Source organism: Hevea brasiliensis, chromosome 1, assembly GCF_030052815.1.
Source record: "Hevea brasiliensis isolate MT/VB/25A 57/8 chromosome 1, ASM3005281v1, whole genome shotgun sequence".
Lineage (NCBI taxonomy): Eukaryota > Viridiplantae > Streptophyta > Magnoliopsida > Malpighiales > Euphorbiaceae > Hevea > Hevea brasiliensis.
The window spans coordinates 26,171,688-26,192,741 of record NC_079493.1 but is presented as its reverse complement, the minus strand read 5'-3'; the positions used below and the strand labels follow the sequence as shown (position 1 = coordinate 26,192,741).

General features: G+C 30.9%; 1 protein-coding gene and 1 pseudogene across 1 annotated transcript; one reads left to right on the top strand and one right to left on the bottom strand.

The window, feature by feature from the left end:
- The first annotated feature begins 196 nt into the window (after positions 1-196).
- On the top strand, positions 197-3,016 carry LOC131183103 (LEAF RUST 10 DISEASE-RESISTANCE LOCUS RECEPTOR-LIKE PROTEIN KINASE-like 2.3). Its single transcript, XM_058153025.1, has 4 exons — positions 197-896; positions 1,264-1,326; positions 1,406-1,459; positions 1,615-3,016. The coding sequence occupies exons 1-4, from the start codon at positions 197-199 to the stop codon at positions 2,805-2,807; spliced, it is 2,010 nt and encodes a 669-aa protein (XP_058009008.1). The 3' UTR covers positions 2,808-3,016.
- A 123-nt stretch (positions 3,017-3,139) lies between these two features.
- Positions 3,140-13,521, bottom strand: LOC131179140 (protein GAMETE EXPRESSED 2-like; annotated as a pseudogene).
- Between the last annotated feature and the right edge of the window lie 7,533 nt (positions 13,522-21,054).

Genomic DNA, 21,054 nt, shown 5'->3' with positions numbered 1-21,054 from the left:
GACAAATCTAATATATATATATATATATATATATATGTAGTCCACATGTGATTGTAAATTTATGCAAGAATTTCAAATAGAAATACTTTTTAAAAAGGAAAAAAATTCTTTCTCGGTCCATATATGGGAACCCCAATGCCAAACATTTATCTTTGTTCAAAAAAAAAAAAAAAAAAACCCCTCTCTCTGTTCTGCCATGATTAGAGAAAGACTTCAAATTTTTGTTTTGCTGCTCATCACCCAAATAATTTGCAATGCTACGGATACAAATCACTGTCCTCCTTCTTCATGTGGGAATATCCACAACATTAGTAAACCTTTCCGATTACAAACTGATCCAAACCACTGCGGAAAACATGGATATGAGCTTTCTTGCGAAAATAATATCACAGTGCTGAATCTATTCAGAGGAAGATACTATGTGCAGGCCATCAACTACGATGACTTCACCATCCGACTGGTGGATGATGGCATCAACCCAGATGATTGCTCCTCCATTCCTCGTTTTCCTTTAACTCGTAGCAAATTATCGGAGGTAGATGATCGATACTGGAGTGTCTATTCACAGCCTATGATTAGTTTCATAAAGTGCCCAAATCCAGTGTACTCTCCCTCTTATCTGGACTGTTCTACTTGCATTAATGGAGGTTCTGCTTTGCAGACGCATACCTATGCGATGATGATAAATGAAAATACCGAGGTATCTGATTTGATGGAGTTGTGCAGCGTAGAGATGATTTATTTGCTTCCAGATGAAAAGGCTTTCGAGAACAGGGATAATGATAATATAGCCTGCGTTGAAATTCACAGGCAACTTGCATATGGGTTTGAGCTTATGTGGGAGCTCAACTATTTCGATTTCTACCAGGACACTAATGACACTACTAACCACTTCGGTAAGTATTTAATATTTTCATCTATTTTTTTTATAATATATAATTATTATTTATCAAAACAAAATTAGTTATTAATAACTCTGAGATAACCATATTGATTAATGTATTTTTTTTAAAATGAATGCCCGTCAGGTTCTTTTATTAAGTGTGAGCTATAAAAAATTTCAAAAAAAAAAATTATATATCAATAATTCTCTAACTTTGTTATCATGAAATCAATTTTGCCACTCATTTAAATTTGTATCATTTCAAATCAAATGTGATTTTAAATAAATTACAAGTCATCTACAATCAGGTAGATCGGATTTTAAATAAATCATGTTTGGATTTCTTATATGATACCATTTTTTTCTATTGATTAATGAAGGTATACAAGATCTGCCCTATACATTGATGGAGGGAATCTATGCGATCGTCTATGCAATCGAATGTAAGGTCTCTCTCCATTTATTACATGATACGTGATCAAATTTAATTAATTATTTCTTTTTATTGAATATCAACATCAGTAATTTTCTCTACATTTTCTGCAGTTGATTACCCATTGATATTCGCTGTTATTGGTAAGAACTAAGAACTTCCGTTAATGAATCTGAAAATATATCATTATCATATTTATATATAGAGACAACATGAGAACACACGACACACATGAAAACCTTGCACTTCTATAAACGTAACTCTTGCATTGTCTCTCTTGACTGCTTCGTAAATGCAGGAAAGTTTTTGGTTGGAAGAGCTTTGTTTGGACTTCCATTTGTAATTGCTTTTCTTGTATTCAAATGGCGAAGGAAACATCGGTCGGAATATGACACAATTGAAGAATTCCTACAAACCCATAATAACCTTATGCCGATAAGATATTCTTACTCGCACATTAAGAAGATTACTAGAGGTCTCAAGGAAAAGTTGGGAGAAGGAGGCTTTGGTTCTGTGTATAAAGGAAAGCTTCGTAGTGGTCAATTTGCTGCAGTGAAAATATTGGATAAATCTAAAGCTGATGGACAAGATTTTATTAATGAAGTTGCTACTATTGGGAAGATTCACCATGTTAATGTGGTAAAACTAATTGGTTTTTGTGCCGAGGGATCAAGACGAGCTCTTATATATGAATTCATGTCTAAAGGATCTCTTAATAATTATATTACTTGTCATGAAGGATCCATTTCTTTAAGTTGGGAAAAACTATATGAGATATCCCTTGGAGTTGCTCGTGGCATTGAATATCTACATCGAGGTTGTGACATGCAAATCCTTCATTTTGATATCAAACCTCACAACATTCTTTTGGATGAAAATTTCACTCCAAAGATATCTGATTTTGGGATTGCTAAATTTTATCCAACCAAGGGGAGCATTCCATCTCTTACAGCTGCAGGGGGAACAGTAGGATATATGGCACCAGAGATATTCTATAGAAACAAATTCTACAAAAACATTGAACGTGTCTCATATAAAGCAGATGTGTATAGCTTTGGACAATTGGTGTTAGAAATGGCGGACAGAGAGAAGAAAGTAAATGCATTTGTTGAAAGTTTAAGTGACGTTTACAGTCCATATCGGCTTCATGACCAACTCTCTAGTGGAAACTTACCAATAGAAGATATAGAAAAGGAGGAAAATATAAAAGCTAGGAAAATGATGATAACAGGATTATGGTGCGTACAGTTTCAACCTTCTAATCGTCCTGCAATGAACAAAGTTATAGAGATGCTTGAAGGAGATTTTGAAAGCCTACAAATGCCTCCCAGGCCTGTTCTATTTCCTGCAGATTCAATGATTACGGATGGGGGAAGATTGTCATTAACATCAGATGAGTTTACAGAATCAAATAGCTTGGCTGAAAATTCGGGAGGACACATAGGAAATATTCTGCTCAGTGCAGGGGAAGGCCAACATGCCACTCGTTGAAAGAGTAGTCTTTCCATTTTAAATGGTAGAACAGAAATCTTCTCCATCTTGCATCCTTTTAAATTGCTCTAAACACTAGAGTTGATTAATGACTCGATGATAGTTTGTAATGATTCTGTTTTTAACTTGCAAGTGCAAGCTACCTTTATTTGCATCGTATTTGTGGTTCTTCTAAACCTAATGATAATGCATTTGCAGATGTTTCACTATTTGTTGGTTTTGTTTTTCCATGCAGCGATTGCTTCTTAAGCTTTAAGCTCCAATATCTAATCATCACTTCTAACATAGGTCATGTGATTTCACTTGTTGGAATAAAGCACAGGAAACTCAAGTATATGAACAAAAGAGTTTGGAAAAAAAAATAAAAAAACACTTATTTGAGTTAAAGCATCTTCAGAATGTGCAAATCCTTGCATGCAGAATAAGGAATAGACATATGTTTCAATAACAGTAGTAAAACAATCTAATGTCTTCTCAATTCCTCCAATGTCTACATCGCATGGTTTATAATTTCACACAATAGATCAACTTCTTGTTTATGAAACCTTCTCCATAGCAAGTGGCATAAAACTAGGCAGAGTTTTTTAGACGTTGACCACTAGTAGATTGAGAGGGGCTATGTACATCCAGGCCAGATTCTCTGACTCCAAAGTGACGGCAAGAGCTGCATATTCGCAAAAAAAATGTTTGTTAGTGAAGCCAAAATGTGTAAGAAAAGCTCAAACTCGTTTCTCTACCCTAGCTATGAATCCATTTCCAAAATGTCCAGTCATTAGCTAGTCACCGCTGTTGAAAGTTCAAAGGTCGATGGAAGAGTGAGAGAAGTCGAGAACAACCACCAGTGAATTCAGTTGTTTTCTCAGATAAATCAACCCTTGACTGCGTAAGATAATTCAAGCAACATTAAAACTTGTGCTCTAAGTACAACATCCAAAAATTATATGTAACAGTATTATGGGAAAAATGTACTAGTTCAGCTGGAGTACATCATCAACAAAAGTAAGAATGAGCTAGCTAATGTTAAAATGCCTCAAAATACATGTGAAAACCAAATCCCAATGCCCACTTACGGATTCCTTTTGAAAATTTCGCAAACCAGACTGTTTAGAGTTTTGGAATTTGCAGCTGCTTCTTTCATTCACAAGAAGAATTGCACATTTGCATGTGAAGAATAGAAGTACTACTCCAAAAGAGAGAACCATAAAAAATTCAATAATGACAGCTGATCCAAGGGCTGCACCCACAGAATGAAATTAATCTGAGTTTACTAAATACAAAAAAATTTATGTCCTTCACTTTGCAATATTCAGTAATGCAGTGCTCATAACAAGTTATTACTTCAAACAGACGCAGTTTGACTCGATAATTCATAAAAATAAAGCAAGTTTCTAACATCTAATAGAATTAAAAATAATAAAAAAGTAATCTCAAATAAAATAAAGCAAGTTCTGGAAGAAAATTTTTAAGATTGTCACTTACTATGAACTGCCAATGAACTCATTGGCCTTTTTCGGATAAGATTTACAGAAGCCATGACATGTAAAGGCATTGAAATATTGTCAGCACAATCTGAATAACAACCATAATGTCCCATATCATTTAATTTCAGCGTCAAAACAGCACCATTTTCTCCACCCTATCCTCCAAAAAGAAACATAAGAAAAGAAAATCAAGTCTATTAACAAATGGATGCTTAATCTTCTCACACTTTTAAACCAGATACACTAGCCTGGAATTTATATTTCTTCTAAAACTTCCAATAAATGAGCATGCTCACATGATATGATAGTTGTTGCATGACAACGTTGCAATCAATAATTGTCCCCTGAAATCTGATTCCTTTAGCTTTGACCATAAAACGCTTTGAGATAATAACATATGTCTGAAGAGGTTGCCATTGATAGCTATTCATTAGCCTCAGTTCAGTTGTATCTATAAGTTCAGCTGGTAGGCTGGTTACCAAAAATCCATCATCAACTTCAACAGAAAACGCAACTATAAAGCGAGACTCTTTGCCTGAAACATACCAACAAGCAGAAAATAAACTACCCAAAAGACATTTCTAACAAGTCTACCTTAATTTTAAGACCTAAAAAGTCCGCCACTTTCCCTTAAAAAAAAAAGAGTAGATTTTTCTTAATTTCCATCTAGCTAGTTTGATTACCGTTAAGAATGGAAAATTCCACCATTAAGTTGTCAGTAGAACTTCCGATTCAGATACTAATGCAATTCACTCGATTTGAAATTTATCATTTATGAATAAAGCGACTTAAACTTCAAATTAGCAAATTTAACTTTCAAAGAAGTACAATTCTCTTTAGATTTAGTATAAAATTTTTCATGTACGATCAATTCCAATGTCTCAAGAAAACATCCATATTTATACCAGGGAAGTTAAGAAGATCTGGATCTCCAACACAAAACTCAAACTTGTCTCTAGCTTTGTTAAAGATCAGTGACTCATCCTCATTGCCCTTCAATGTGATAAATTTGGGAACGTTAATAAATGGAGGATCATTGATAGGTTCCACAAAAGCTGGAACTGCTAAATCATTTATCCCATTCTTGTTGCCGGCAGAAACACGAACAGTATCATCACCACTGAAATTATCATTTCTGATTAAGGTGGGGAAAAAGTTAACGGCACATACTAAAGACCAGACCATGAATATATAAAGTTGAGAGAGATTTATGCCACAAAAACATCAAGGAACATTGGTGCCGCTCTATTATCCTGCAAACAAAATTTAAAAGCTATAAAATGTGAATACAACTACTTCTCTACCTCCTTTCCTATTCCTATTATTTCCTTTTAATTGAAATAATTCATCTGTTTTTTTCTTACTTTTCTTAACATTAGATGGGCATTAGGTTCCAAAGTATTACTACTAATATTAAAATCCTTTAGTAGACAGTCCATGTATCGCAAAACTGTTCAATAAACCACAGATAATCAAGTTTAAAAACTTAACTAATATTTAACTGCTTTATCCTTCCATTTTATCCCATGTAAATCCTTTCTACGTTGAGATGATGGTAATTTTCTTATGAGATTGTAGATTCATGAAACTTCCCTGTCACTTTAAAAAAGGAACATAAGCAAAAATCGTTGACTGTATCATGGAGAAAAACTTTTTTTTAAGTTCAGTAAGGGGAAGAAGGTGCTCGACTCCCTAATGTGGCATTATCAGACAGGCACTCATTGGACTACTGGTCCAATGACTTCACGAATCTAAACAATAGGATAAGTAGATAGTACCCGAGGTATTGAATTGACTGTAGTGCTAGATTCATCAAATCTACAGACCCCTCTAATGTCAAACTCTTTGCTTCATCATCTTCTTTCTTGACAGAAAATTCCCCCCAAATTGGATGCCAAAATTGCATCAGCATAGGAGACAAAAACAGAGTTCCAGAGTCTGCTCTAAGAGTGACAAAAATGTTCTCCATTGGATCAGAAGACCTAATCTCAAACCCTGAGAAACCACTGCAATGCACAAGAATCATAACATCAGAAGAGCATAAATCCAGTAAAACATCAGCCAATATAAAATTTCAAATTACTAACAACAAAAATAAAGTTTAATGAGAAATGGTGATGTACCCATATCTGGGGCTTATCATATCCTTAGTTGCTTGTAGTTGACTCGGAGATGAAATAAACTGGGGTGGGATATTAAGAACAGAAATGTTTACAGCAGCAGAAGCAAGATTGCCATTTACATCCGATATCGTATACATAAAAGAGTCACTCCCATAATAATTTTGATAGGGGGTATATCTAAAGAGATGTCCATCCTGTAAAAGTGAACCATAATCTGGCTGACAAATTACAATGCAAAACAGTATGTCAATTTTCCAAGCAAGCTCTTCCAAGCAATAAATCAGCAATATAAGCATAATCTCAAATGCAAACTGACGAATGTCATGATAGCTAACCATGTAAAAATAATTGCAGTTGCAGATGGAATAACATTAGGAACATGAAAATAATGTGATCCTCCTATTTGCAAGAAAAGAAAAGACATTATAAAAAAACTAAAATAATTGTCTTACTTTCAAGAATTCAACAATGCTTGCATTGTGTCCAGCAAAGTAATCATTTGCTAAAACATCAAAAGCAATAGACTTATCCTCCCACACAGAAATTTTATCATCATAAGCTTTAGGAAAATATTCACCTGGAAAACATTGAAACCAGCTATCTTAGAAAAATATCAAATTTTATCCATCTAATGGAAAACAAATTACAATTTAGAGCGCCCATCATGTAGAAATGGTATAAAAAAAAAATTCTGGTATGTCCAGCATGGCAATCACAAATACATCACTTCCATGCAGAAAGTGCTGAAATGTCTCATTGTCCCCCATTCAGATAACTATGTCCATGAATTTTATCTTTTATGTTCAAACAGATAAATCACTGATCTCATAATTTTATCCCACTAAATAGCCTTTACTGAATGGAGATCTTCTTACATGCAGTTGGAAAGAGGGAAAAAGAATAATAGTATGTATACAGTTAAAAGTGAGGAAAATTACCAAAATCTCCTGTGTTTACATAATCTACACCTTGCTCCTTTTTTTTCTTTTTTTTTTTTTTTTGTCAACATGCATTATATAGGTTATAATTTCTAATTTCACTTAAATTTGAGTCTCTGTGTTATTGTTCCATTGACCAACCTCTAACAGAGATGTCAAATAAAACAACTTTAGTCTATTTTTAAATAGAATAGGTTATATCTCCAACAAAAATGTATATCAAGAGGGTTCTTTAAATTGCCCGAGTAAGAAAACATATGTTGCCTCAAAATTATGTTTCTTGCATATATCATCCTTATAAATCCATACTCTTATTAAATTTCCTTTACCAAAGCTGCTGCTGCACTCAAAAATCAATGCTACACATGATAATTATCATATTTTGTTGAATAAAAATTTCAAAAAAGAGTTGATCACCTTAATTTGCACCTAGCACAAGCCTTTTGGCCTCCCTACTTGAGATAACGTACTATCTCATGGCTTTAAAAACAAATCAAATCAGGCATTTCTACCAATTAGAAACCGATGAATATATAGTGCTTTGTCATTTTTCATAGAATTCCAACGATAGTTTCCTATAAACCTTAAACAAAGTTTAAACATCTTCAAATCACATACTAAGAGGACAAATCAAGTTCATCTTGCTATACCAAAGACACCACCAAATCCTAAAGTATATACATTAATGATAGTTTATAGTGAAGAGAGATTACCATGTATTGATGCTGTTATAACTTACCACCATACACATTGACCCCAAAAGGGCACGGTGAGAAACGTATGCCATCAAATGAAACACACATCTCATAGGTTCCAACATCTCTAGCCATATATTGACAAGTATATGACCCATCATCATTATCTACAAACATCCCAGTCGAAAAACCAGACCTGTTGACTGAAGCAATCTCTAGTTTCAGCAGTGACTGTTGGGACAGGACAGGATTAGAAAATGTGTCCATCAATTGGACCCATATTTCATTCTCAGTAAGCATTGGCACCTTGGGAGCAAATTTCACAACTTTTGAAAGAGATACATTAACCTCACCTACGAAAAGTGAGAAAAACTTTAGTTACATATCAAGGGAGAAACTTATAGTATGCAATTATTTGAGATTGCCACCATTATAGATCAAGCAATAAAAAATAAAACATGAAGGAAAAAAAGCCAACTACACCAATGAATAACAACCACAAGTGTAAAATGAAACATTAAAATAAAAACTAAGGATTTATTGTCTTGAAGTTCAACTACACGCCTTTTGTTTTCATAAAATAAAATAAAATAAGTGACTAAATTTTACATTGTTCAATCATTCATGAGGTATTTTAAGTTACAAAGACACGAGTGCACTTTAACCTACACTTTAAAATCAAACGTGGATATTTTTTATTCATAAATTGCAGGGGTTGCCTACATGAACCCAAATGTATGCTATGATTGTATTAAGGTTTTCAAACCTGATTATTGAACCGGTAAAGGCAAAAGTGCTAAGATTTTAAGGTTGAACAGAGTCTAATCAGTATAAATTTAAAATATATATATATATATATATATATATATACTCAACTCAACTCAACTAAGCCTTTATCCAAAAAATTTGGGGTCGGCTATATGAATTCGTTTTCTCCACTCTAAACGATTTTGGATTAAATCCTCATAAATGTGGAATGCTTCTAGGTCATGTTGTACTACTCTCCTCCAAGTCAATTCGTTTTTTCTTTCTGTCCTCTAACCTAATGTGCTCTACTTGTCTAACTGGAGCCTCCGTATGTCTACGCTTCACATGACCAAACCACCTCAATCTCTTTTCTCTCAACTTATTCTCAATTGGCACCACTCCTACCTTTTCTCTAATACTCTCATTACGGACTTTATCTAGTCTAGTATGGCCACTCATCCACCTTAACATTCTCATCTCTACAACTCTTATCTTAGACGCATACGACTCCTTCAGTATCCAACACTCACTACCATATAACATGGCCGGTCGTATGATTGTACAGTAAATTTTCCTTTCAAATTATTGGGAATCTTGCGATCACATAAAACTCTCTTGGCACGTCTCCACTTCAACCATCCGGTTTTAATCCTATGACTAACATTCTCCTCACATCCCCCATCTACTTGAAGAACTGAGCCGAGATAGTTAAAGTGTTACTTTGGGATAGTACCACTCCATCAAAACTAACTCCTTCCCTATCACCAGTTTGGCCTTCACTGAACTTGCAATGCATGTATTTTGTCTTCGTTCTACTTAACTTAAAGTCTTTTGACTCTAGAGTACTTCTCCAAAGCTCTAGCTTTCTATTGACTCCTTCTCGCGTCTCATCTATCAGAAAATATATATATATATTAATTATATATTATTAAATTAATAGTCTCTTCAAAAATAATAATAATAACAATAATAATAATAATAATGATAGTGTATTATTACAATTACTAGTTTGATATATTTTATTAATAATTGTTAAAATAAAGCTAGCTGAATTCTATATAAACTTTTTTCTTAAAAATAATTTAAATTCATGTTTGGAATTTTATTTTTTGAATAATAATAATAATAATACATAATTAAAAATAAGAAAAAAATTTTCACAATAATAAATTTTTATATTAGTGAAAAATAAATTTTGATATATTAAAATTTTATAGCATAATAAATAGATAAAAAATTTTATTATAAATATAAAAGATAAAAAAAAAATGATTCAAGTTTACACCAAATAGATAAATTATTCATATCCAATAGACAAGACATTTTTTTTTTACTGAGGAAGAAAGAAACCCATTTTTAAACCCAGACCAGATCTGTCAGTGGTCTGATTCCTAGATATCCCAGTCCAGTCCTGTCCGGTTTTGAAAACCATGGATTGTAGTGCAAGTGCCAAATTAGCTTAGAATATCAAATTGTTATGAAAATTATTCTATGATTATTTTTCTTCTCACACTAATTAAGCAAATGTGAAAAGCATAATAACATTCCAAATAATTTGCTTCTGACCCACATTTTAATATCTAAAGCATTATTAACTATAAAAATGGAAAGGGAAACATTTTTGTTCACAACCGCTAAAGGCAGAAAGGGAAAATAAAAATGACGCTAACACAAAACAAAAATCTAAAAGACTTACTATACCTGCTCTAACTTCCTCTCTGAATGAGTGACCACTCAGTAAAATATTTCCACAAAATAAATATATTTCATAGATTCCACTCTTCTCAGCAGTATAAATCACGTTAAAAGCACTGGCCAGAACTTCCGTGTGTCCAGCAGACTGAATAAAAGAGAAGAAGAAAAGAACGTCAGAATTCTCAACAATGACCAGAAGGAAATATATAAGTACACAACTTACAATGTTCCTTGGAACATCAGATGGTGCAGGAGAAATTTCTGTTTGGCTGATAGTAGCATAGCTGAGTTCTTGAGCAGGTCCATTCCCTATTCAAGAGATGCATGCCTCCTCGTGAACCTCTGCTAAGATTGTTCATCAAAAGGGAAGAAATTATAAATAGCAGATACCATGGATGATTGGAAAGATGCTTGGCTTCACATTATAGGAATCATTCTCCCTAACAATCTGCACTTTAATACTTCCTAGTTCAACAAAAGCAGGATATTGATAAATGTCAATCAAATAAACCGAAAACTGTGCAATTTCACCAGCAACGGAATCATTTAAACCGGATCCGTTGACAATGCTGGCTGATCCATCACAATAACCTGTTCAATTGAAACGTAAATTTGCATTTGTTTCAAAGAACTAGTAACATATATATACATAAGCACTAGAAGCATCAAAGATGAAATGACTCCAAATGATGTAGAGTTGGGTGGGGTGGGTGGGTTGAAGGCGTGGGAATAACACAAAACAAAATATGACAATTATTTATGGTGGATAATCAAACCTTAATTTGGCATCCTTGCCAATGGCAACAGCCATAATCTATAAATAGCAGACTAAAAATTTGTCGCATTTTAGAAAGGAAAAGGAAAAGAAGTATTGATATGAGGGGAGTAGGGTAGAGGAAGGCAAGAGCTCAACACTAGCACCATCAGATTTTCCAATAACATAATTAGCAGATATGTTGAGCATACCTATAAAGACAGTATAAGCAAATGGCATATTGGAGATGCTTCTATTATGCTTCAAATTAGATATAGTCAGCAAGAAGTTTCCTGGTTCCAATAGATTGAAAGAGAATAACTGTATTCCTGGTACCATGTCTTCAAAGTACAAATCTGCAACAGGTATAGACAGATTTGTATCTTTTTCAATAATATCAGCATCAAATTCGTATAATCCAGAAACAAGATTCCCATACTGATCTTGTTGATGAATAAAAATTTCCATTTTGGAAAATATTTGCCAAGCGTTTGTCTCAAACTTCCATTTTGGCAGGCAGTTGGAAACATCCAGAGGCCCTGCAAAAAGACAGTTCAAAAAAAAAACACACATAACTTCATGCTTTTAACAAGATAAAACTTAAGATTATATGTTGGTTCATGTCAAGCAGAATCAACAGCAACATTTTCAACTTGGGCTTGGGAGTTGTACCAGCAACACAATTTGGATACAAAGAAATACTAATGAGTTTTCTAGATTTTACCCTTCTCTTCCCCAGTATAAATTATCCATTTCTCAATGAAATTTGTTATTTGTCATATAGAAACTGATAAGACAGAGTAAGAGAGTACCACAAAATTCACAGAAATAATGCAATTGTTTATGGCATTGTAACGAGAATGGACTTCAAGACAATGTAGAGTTATGCATTGTAAGTTTATAATATACCAATTGATTTCATCAATTTCAACATCTTCAGAAAGAAAGACCTAACTGAGTAAGTAATGAATTGATGAAAAACCAACTCTTATTTGCAAAATTAATCCCTCTAAATACAAGTTATGAACAAATGAGGAGCTGCAGCACAATCACCTGGATTCACCTTCAATGGAAGTGGACAGCCATTCAAGGTTTGATTTCCTCCTTTCACAAGCAATAGAAGGTTTCCAGCTTTTGCCACAATAAACTCAATGTTAATAAAACCAAGCTCATTCCAGCCAATATGAGTGATGTTTAGCACATTAGCAAGGGAACCATTTGCATAAAGTGCACACAATGTAAAATTATAGGGATGCAATTCTTCACGAGTTGAAGAAACATTATTCCCAAATGCATCTCTAGGAGCAAGAAAAACTGTAGCTCTCTCCCCAGCTTCAAACTCGTTTAAAAATCCCATCCATGAAGCTATGCAGACAGATGGATAAATTTTACCTTGAATCGGAAATAGCAACTGCGGTTAGTATGCATCTTTACATGTACTTGACAATATAAAAGTCCTTGAAAAATATATATCAGTCAATAATAACATTTCACAAAGAGATGATTTGCAAAGCATTATAATACTGAGCAATAGCACAAATGTTAAAACAATCAATAGCACTTCGCCAATAATTTAACATGATTACATTTTACATATGCTTGCAAAAAAAATTCAGCTTTCCTTAATTAAAAAACAGCAAGTAAAGCCAAAATAATTAAAATAACGAATTGCCTTCACTTACTAATCATTCCCAGGGAAAACGTTTATCATAAATCAAGTTCTACCTTAGACGCGAAAATAGAAGTTAAATGCTAAAAATTGCATATTAGGACCTGGCACAGTTTCGAAATGGAGAGATGAATCAAATACTTTGAAAGAGTCATCATTGATAAAGACATTAAAAACCCCAACCCTGATTGGAGTGAAGAGAATTCTCCAGGTACTGGTATCCCCTGCAGTATCCAGGAAAACCCCAGACACAAACGAATTATTTCCTCTCTTCCCATTAACTGTAAAGGTAGGATTGAAAGCACTTTTATCAAGTGAAACATTTCCTTTACTGTCAAACTCTCCCAGTACTATGATCTTTATGGCTGCTGTATCCCCAGCTTGGAATTTGTTGTTGTCATTTAACCAACTGAAAGCGAAATTTGGAACTTGTGCTTTATCTGCGAGAGATTAAAGGATTTCAAGTTTCTTCATCACAAATTTTGAAACAAGTGGTAATCATAGGATACCTGAGGTTGATGATTCAAATGCAAGGGAGGAGAGGGAAAGGAAACCCAGGAGGGAAATGAGAGTACTACATAAGCAAACTTGAATTGCCATAATTGATTGAGAGAGAAAGAACCTGAAAGTCGCATTTGCATGGAAAGATTAAACCTTTGAAAGTGATGATGCTTATCGATTGGACTGATTTCGGAGCAGTTATCGACGGTTACCAACCGTTGAGAACGTGGGTCGTAGTGTTTGGTTTTTTTTTTTTTTTTTTTTTCCCTTAAAACTGGATTATGCATCCAATTCGCTCTATTTTCAATTTTTTTATCTAATTTAATATAAAATTTCAATTTAAATTTAATTTAATTCAAAATTTAAAAAAATAAAAAAAATAAACTTCTTAATATTTAAAATTAAATTAAAAAATTAAAAAAATTAACTTCAAAATTAAGAAATTAATTTTTTTTAATCATGAAATGTAATCCTTAATTTTTAATTTTTGAATAAAATTAAATTTAAATTTTTAATAAATTTAGATAAAAAATAAAAAATAAATTAAATTGAACGAGCATATTCATTTAAAAATTATTTATTATTTTTAATTAAAATAAAATTTTAAAAAATATATATATAAAGAGCAACAATTGGTTACAGCACCAGGTCATTTATGTATAATGATTTTCTTGTTGGTGTCACGGATCTTGGCAATGTAGAAGAAACAAATAGAGAAGACCAAAGAGCAAAGAACGCGAACTTGCGAGCGTGAAACCGAAGGCTTCAAATCCTAGGCCGCTAAGAAATTGAAAGAGGAATCTAAAAAGGAAAGAAAAAGACCACTAGTGATGGAAAGCCAAGGGCTCCAATTTTGTTTTTCAGTTTTTTATTTTGTTTAGGGTTTTGATCTTCTACTTGAATCTTAATGTTTTGGTTTGGTGTTTTGTTCCTTTGTTTGAATATGGCATTTTGATTTTGGACATGTTTTGTAAGGAGGAAAATAGTCGGAAGGGGAAAAAGTTAAAATAAGTAAAAAAAAAATAAAGTAAAAGATGAATTCCCTCATTTTGTAAAAAAGAAAAGAAAAAAAAAAGAAAAGAATTGTAGAATTATGTGGTAAAGTGGGGAAAATAATTTTAATTTTTTTGTTTTTCTCTTTATTCTTTTTTCCCTCTAATAATTATTTTATAATATAATTTTATTTATTTAAAATACACATATTAGTAAAAATATAAAAAAAATTCACTCATCACTTTTCTTTCTATCAAAACATGAAAAATAATTAAATAATTTTCTTTACTTACAAAAAATTTTATAAGAAAAATAATAATTTCTTTTTTCATAAAAATTTTACTTTTCTTATAATTCCAACCACTTTATTTTCCTATAAAACAAATCCTTAATGTTTTTAGGATTTAAGGAGAAGTTTGATCTTTCGACTATTTTGCTAGAATTGGAATTTTGCTTTTTTTTTTTTTTTTTCGATTGAATTGGAATAGAGCTCTTGGAAAGGATGGATAGATGGAAGAATCTGGAGGGAGAGGTTGATCTAGGTTTACTATAATGGTGTGTTGTTCTCCATTTTTTTAAAAAATTTTTTATTTTAATTAAAAATAATAAATGATTTTTAAACTTTAAAAATTAGAGAAATAATATTTGATTATTAAAAAATATAATATTTTATTAGAGCATGACTAGTTGAATTGAACTTAATGAAAAAGTTGTGGTTTAATTAGGCCAAAAACCACAACTTTGGAAAATATTTCCATTGAGCATGGCTAGCTGATCTTGTTGATGTATAAAAATTTCCATTTTGGAAAATATTTGCCAAGCATTTGTCTCAAACTTCCATTTTGACAGGCAGTTGGAAACATCCATAGGCCCTGCAAAAAGACAGCTTAAAAGAGTAAAAAAAAAAAAAAAAAAGGTAGAAGGAGAAGAAGAAGAAGAAAAAGAAAACAATATAACTTCATGCTTTTAAAAAGACAAAACTTAAGATTATATGTTGGTTCATGTCAAAAAGAATCAACAGCAACATTTTCAACATGGGCTTGGGAGTTATTTTGTACCAGCAACACAATTTGGATATATTAGAATTATGACTCAAAATTCTAATGGGATTTGGAGAGAGATCTTTTCCTGATTTAAAGAGATATCTTTTATTCCTCAATAGGATAGAGGAATATTTCCTATAATGAGTAGAACTTTTATTTTAGTGTTATTCCTAAATTGTGACTCCTAATCAGATTATGATTAAGGAAATTAACATTATAAATAGAAGAATAATGAAAAATGTTATTTGGCTTTTGCCCATTGAAGATAGTGGCTTTCAGCTCATGGAGTGAGGCAGTCGCCCATTGTAGAAAGGGCTTTGCAAATTACTATGGATTTGGCTCTGCCCATTGATGAGGGGTTTTTGCCCATTGCGGTGAAGAGAGGTTTCGGCCTAAGGTGGAGAAAGGACATAGAATTCAAGAGGAAGAGATTCTTGTCTATTAGTGAGAGGGCCCTTGCCCATATAATTGAAGGCATCCTTTATGATGTAGTATTGTAATAGTAAATATATTGAATTATGTCTAGAAGAGACTAAGAGGGACTAACTAATATATTTACTATGAGTAGTTTGATGTAGTATTGATTCTCTTGGGTATAATTGGATTAATGGGTAGTATAGCTATGACTTTGTAATGATGATCTATTATTGTTAATAGTGGAAGATGGCATGCCCGCGGATGTAGCCCTATATTGAGAGGGTGAACCACGTAAATATTGATATTTTGTATGTTTGCTTTATAGTTTACACGCTTTCGTGATACACAACAAATTAGTACCAGAGCATGGGGATGATCTTGGTGAGTTTGGTTGAAGGTAGAGCTGTTTCGATATGTAGAAAATCGCACATGCAATAATGGTGATAGTGGACAGTTGAATTTAAGGTGGAGCTCTTGATGCAAAATCAAGATGGTTGATGACGTGAAGATTTTTTTTTTAAAAATAAAGCAAGGTACATCCAAGTTGAAGATTGACGAGATTGATGATTTGAAGGGTTCAAGCTCAAGCATTGAGATTTGATTATTTGATGACACCCAAGAATTTGATGTATGTAATGGTTGATGGATTTTGAGTCAAGGTGGAGATTGTTAGAATTATGATTCAAAATCCTAATGGGATTTGGAGAGAGATCTTTTCCTAATTTGAGTGGGAGAAATATTCCTCAATAGGATAGAGGAATATTTCCTATAATGAGTAGAACTCTTATTTTAGTGTTATTCCTAAATTAGGAATCCTAATCAGATAAGGATTGAGGAAATTAACACTATAAATAGGAGAATGATGGAAAAAGATTATTTGGCTTTTGCCCATTGAAGAGAGTGGCTTTCAGCTCATAGAATGAGGCTGTCGCCCATTGTAGAGAGGACTTTACCAATTGCTATGGATTTGGCTCTACTCATTGATGAGGGGCTTTTGCCCATTGCAGTGAAGAGAGGCTTCGGCCTAAGGTGGAGAAAAGACATAGAATTCAAGAGGAAGGATTCTTGTCCATTGGTGAGAGGGCTCTTACCCATATAGTTGAAGGCACCCTTTGTGGTGTAGTATTGTAATAGTAAATATATTGGATTATGTCTAGAGGAGATTGAGAATGATTAACTAATATATTTACTATGAGCAATTTGATGTAGTATTGATTCTCTTGGGTGTAATTGGATTTAAGGGTAGTATAGCTATGAGCTTGTAATGATAATATATTATTATTGATAGTAGAAGATGACATGTCTGTGGATGTAGCCCTATGTTGAGAGGGTGAACCACGTAAATATTGGTATTTTATGTGCTTGCTTTGTTTATTTATAGTTTACACGCTTCCGTAATACACAACATGATACAAAGAAATACTAATGAGTTTTCTAGATTTTACCCTTCTCTTCCCCAGTATAAATTATCCATTTCTCAATGAAATTTGCCATATAGAAACTGATGAGACAGATTCCATCTCGTGGCCTGGACCTTTCAACTTTTTGATCAAGTTAGTCCTAGACTTCACTTACAAATTTAAATTAATCCTATTTCAACAATTGTTGGTGTCACAGACTGGCTCCTTTCTATGCAAAAAAAATAAATAAAATAAATAAAAAAAAATCACAACAATTGGTTACAGCAATAGGTCATTTTTGTATAATGATTTTCTTGTTGACAATGTAGAAGAAACTAATCAAGAAGACCAACAGCCGAGAGCAAAGAACATGAACCTACGAGCATGAAATCGAAGGCTCCAAATCCTAGGCTGCTAAGAAATTGGAAAAGGAATCTATAAAGGGAAGAAAAAGACCACTACTGATGCAAAGCCCAAGAGCTCCAATTTTGTTTTTCAGTTTTTTATTTTGTTTAAGGTTTTGCTCTTCTACTTGAATCTTAATGTTTTGGTTTGGTGTTTTGTTCCTTTGTTTGAATATGACATTTTGATTTAGGGCATGTTTTGTAATAAGGAAAATCAGAAAGAAAATAGTAGGGGAGGGAAAAATCTTAAAATAAGTAAAAAAATTAAAAAAAAATAAAACATTTTGTAATAAAGAAAAAGAAAGAAAAGAATTGTAAAATTATGTGGAAAAGAGTAGAAAATAATTTTAATTTTTTTTATTTTTCTCTTTGTTCTTTTTTCCCTCTAATAATTATGTTATAATATAATTTTATTTATTCAAAATGCACATGTTAGTAAAAATGTAAAAAATTCACTCATCATTTTTCTTTTCGAAAATAGATAAATCACCTCTTTTATTTATAGAAAAATTTATAAGGAAAATAATAATTTCTATTTTCATATAAATTTTACTTTATAATTTCATCCACTTTATTTTCCTTGGCTTTTCTGTCCTACAAAACAAATCCTTAATGTTTTGAGCTTTTGAGGAAAAGTTGGATGTTCCGACTATTTTGCTTGGATTGGAATTGAGCTTTTCCTTTTTTCCCCTCTTTTTTTTTAATGAATTGGAACAGAGCCTTTGGAAAGGATACATAAATGAAATAATCTGGAAGGAGAGGTTAATCTACGTTTGCTATAATGGTGTTATTGTTGTTCTCCATTTTTTTTTAATTTTTATTTTAATGAAAAATAATAAATGGTTTTTGAACTTTAAAAAATTAGAGAAATAATATTTAATTATTAAAAAATATAATATTTTATTAGAGCATGGCTAGTTGAATTGAACTTAATGAAAAAGTTGTGGTTTAATTAGGCCAAAAACTTAAATTTGTCATATTGAAACTTTCCCAAAAGGTTGTGATTGCTTTTATAATTATTAAGAATATATGTTTAATTAAAAATTTTGAGAATTGGAAAGAATCGATTTAGGAAATTCTTAATTGCACATAAGAGGGACTTGATTGTTTCATTACTTGTGCAAATGGAATATTTTCTCTCAAAGGATAATGCCAGATCAGCTTGCTTCCATTCATAAATTTATAGGCTATTTTAGATTTTGTTTGTTTTATGAAAAAATATTTTTTATGTTTTCTAATATTTAGAACATTAAAAAGAATTGGCCAATAGAAAATATATTCTTGATTAAAGAAAAACTATGTCATTTTTCATTGTTTAAATTTTAATAATCTTTATTAAAATGTGAAAATACTTATAATACATGAAATAAATACATATCATTAATTTAACATTATAATTAAGTAATGAAAAATATTTTCATGAAAAATATTTTTGTAGAAAATATTTTCCATGAAAAATATTTTTCATATACAAGTTATTTTTCCGTGAAACAAACGGAGCCTTAAACTTTTTTCCCATTTAAGCTTTGTAATTGAGACTCAAATTGCAATCCAACTATGTAGTTCACGATTATAAGCATGTAATTATATAGTTGACTAATGAAATAAGTATGGCAGAGATCTTAGGGTTGTATGAATATGGGTTAAAACCCATGTATTTGAATCCATAAGTTAGATTTTTAATTTGTCTTCATTAGTATCAGAGCCCTAATATTTATTTCTTAGTCTTTCATGCGTTTATAACATGCTTCTATGAGTTAGAATAAATTTATACAAGTTTTAGAATTATATGGTTCAAGCTCTAGAATTTTAAATCTGATCAAGAGGCATACTTTAGGCCTTTATATCTTGGTTTATATTTCTGTGCAATATTGATACCATTAAAAGTAGAAAAAGAAAAAAAAAAGTTCTTTCAAATAGTATATTGCATGTTTCATTTTGATTAAACATGTTTACATATAAATAATGTATAATTTACGTAATATTATTTAAATAATATTATATTATTGCATTTAAAAATATTGTTTCATTGATTTAATTTTCAAATGAAAGTACATTTCTTTGTTTTATTTTGCTTTTTATTTATAATTTTTTCATAATTATTCGAGATATTAATATAAGTTTATGCTAATAATGATTTATTTTGACATTTTATATATTCTTAATTCATTTTATACATGCCTCTTAATAATTTGTATAATATTGAACTTATATTTTCTATATTATAATTGGTTAATATTAATTCAAAACATAAAAATATTAACAATTTAAATAATAAAATTAAAAACTAAAAAATCCACGGGCATTTAACGAGTTAAGTTAAATGCCACATTTTTATAAGTCATTTTTTGCCACATGGCGATTTTTGAAGAATCCCTTTTATGTCACATGGCCCACTTTTGTAAACGGACTAGCTAAATGTCAGTACTTTTGCATGTGAATTTATTAATTTTTAATTTTTAATATTTAAATATTTATTATACTTATATTTATAATTAATATTAATAAATTATAATACAATAAATAAATTTTAATATTATAAGCATTAAGAATATATAAAATGTTAAAAGAAATATTTATTATTATATGCTTACATTAATATCTCAAATAATTAAAAAATATATAAATAAAAAGTGAAATAAAACATAAAAAAATATACTTCCATTGAAATTTTACATATAATATTATCAATTAATACATTGTATTATTTTCTAATTTGTATGTTTAAAACAATTAAAAATATTTTTTGAGTGCAATAATATGAAATTATTTAAAATAATTTTATGTAAATTATACATTAATTATATATAAATAGGTTTAATGTAGGAGATATTTAAGTGGATAATGTTATAATAATTATGCAAAATTCTCTCCAAAAGTGAAGGCATGTTTGAAATGGTAACTATGATATAAAGTTCATATTTATTTGAAATCAATTACAATAATTTATTATTTTTTATAAAAAAAAGATATTTCATTAATTAAAAATAAAATATAAAAAGTTAAGTATAAATTACATAAAATATTTTTACATAAATGAATTTATAAAAAAAATAATATAATTTTTTTTAATAATGCATGTGCTAAAGGCCTTAAATTTTTAAAAATTAAAATTTTAAAGAAAATAATAATTTAAATAATAAAAATTAAGATAATAATATCAATAATAATGATATATTTGAATACTCACACTAAATACCTGCGCTATGCACAAATTCAATAGAAATCAACTTTTTTAATATATCTAATATAATTTTATTATTTCATTTTTTATTAAAATTACTTAATATTTTATTATAATTTGATCATTAATATTTATAGAATGTAACTATGATACTTTCACTTGAATATTTTATTTTTAACATTTATGTATCCGATTTAGATTTT

Excerpts from the sequence above, each read along its gene's own strand:
- LOC131183103 (XM_058153025.1), top strand. The coding sequence starts at position 197 with ATGATTAGAGAAAGACTTCAAATTTTTGTTTTGCTGCTCATCACCCAA. Across the intron at positions 897-1,263 it reads TGACACTACTAACCACTTCG|GTATACAAGATCTGCCCTAT; the intron begins GTAAGTATTTAA and ends TGATTAATGAAG. Across the intron at positions 1,327-1,405 it reads GATCGTCTATGCAATCGAAT|TAATTTTCTCTACATTTTCT; the intron begins GTAAGGTCTCTC and ends TATCAACATCAG.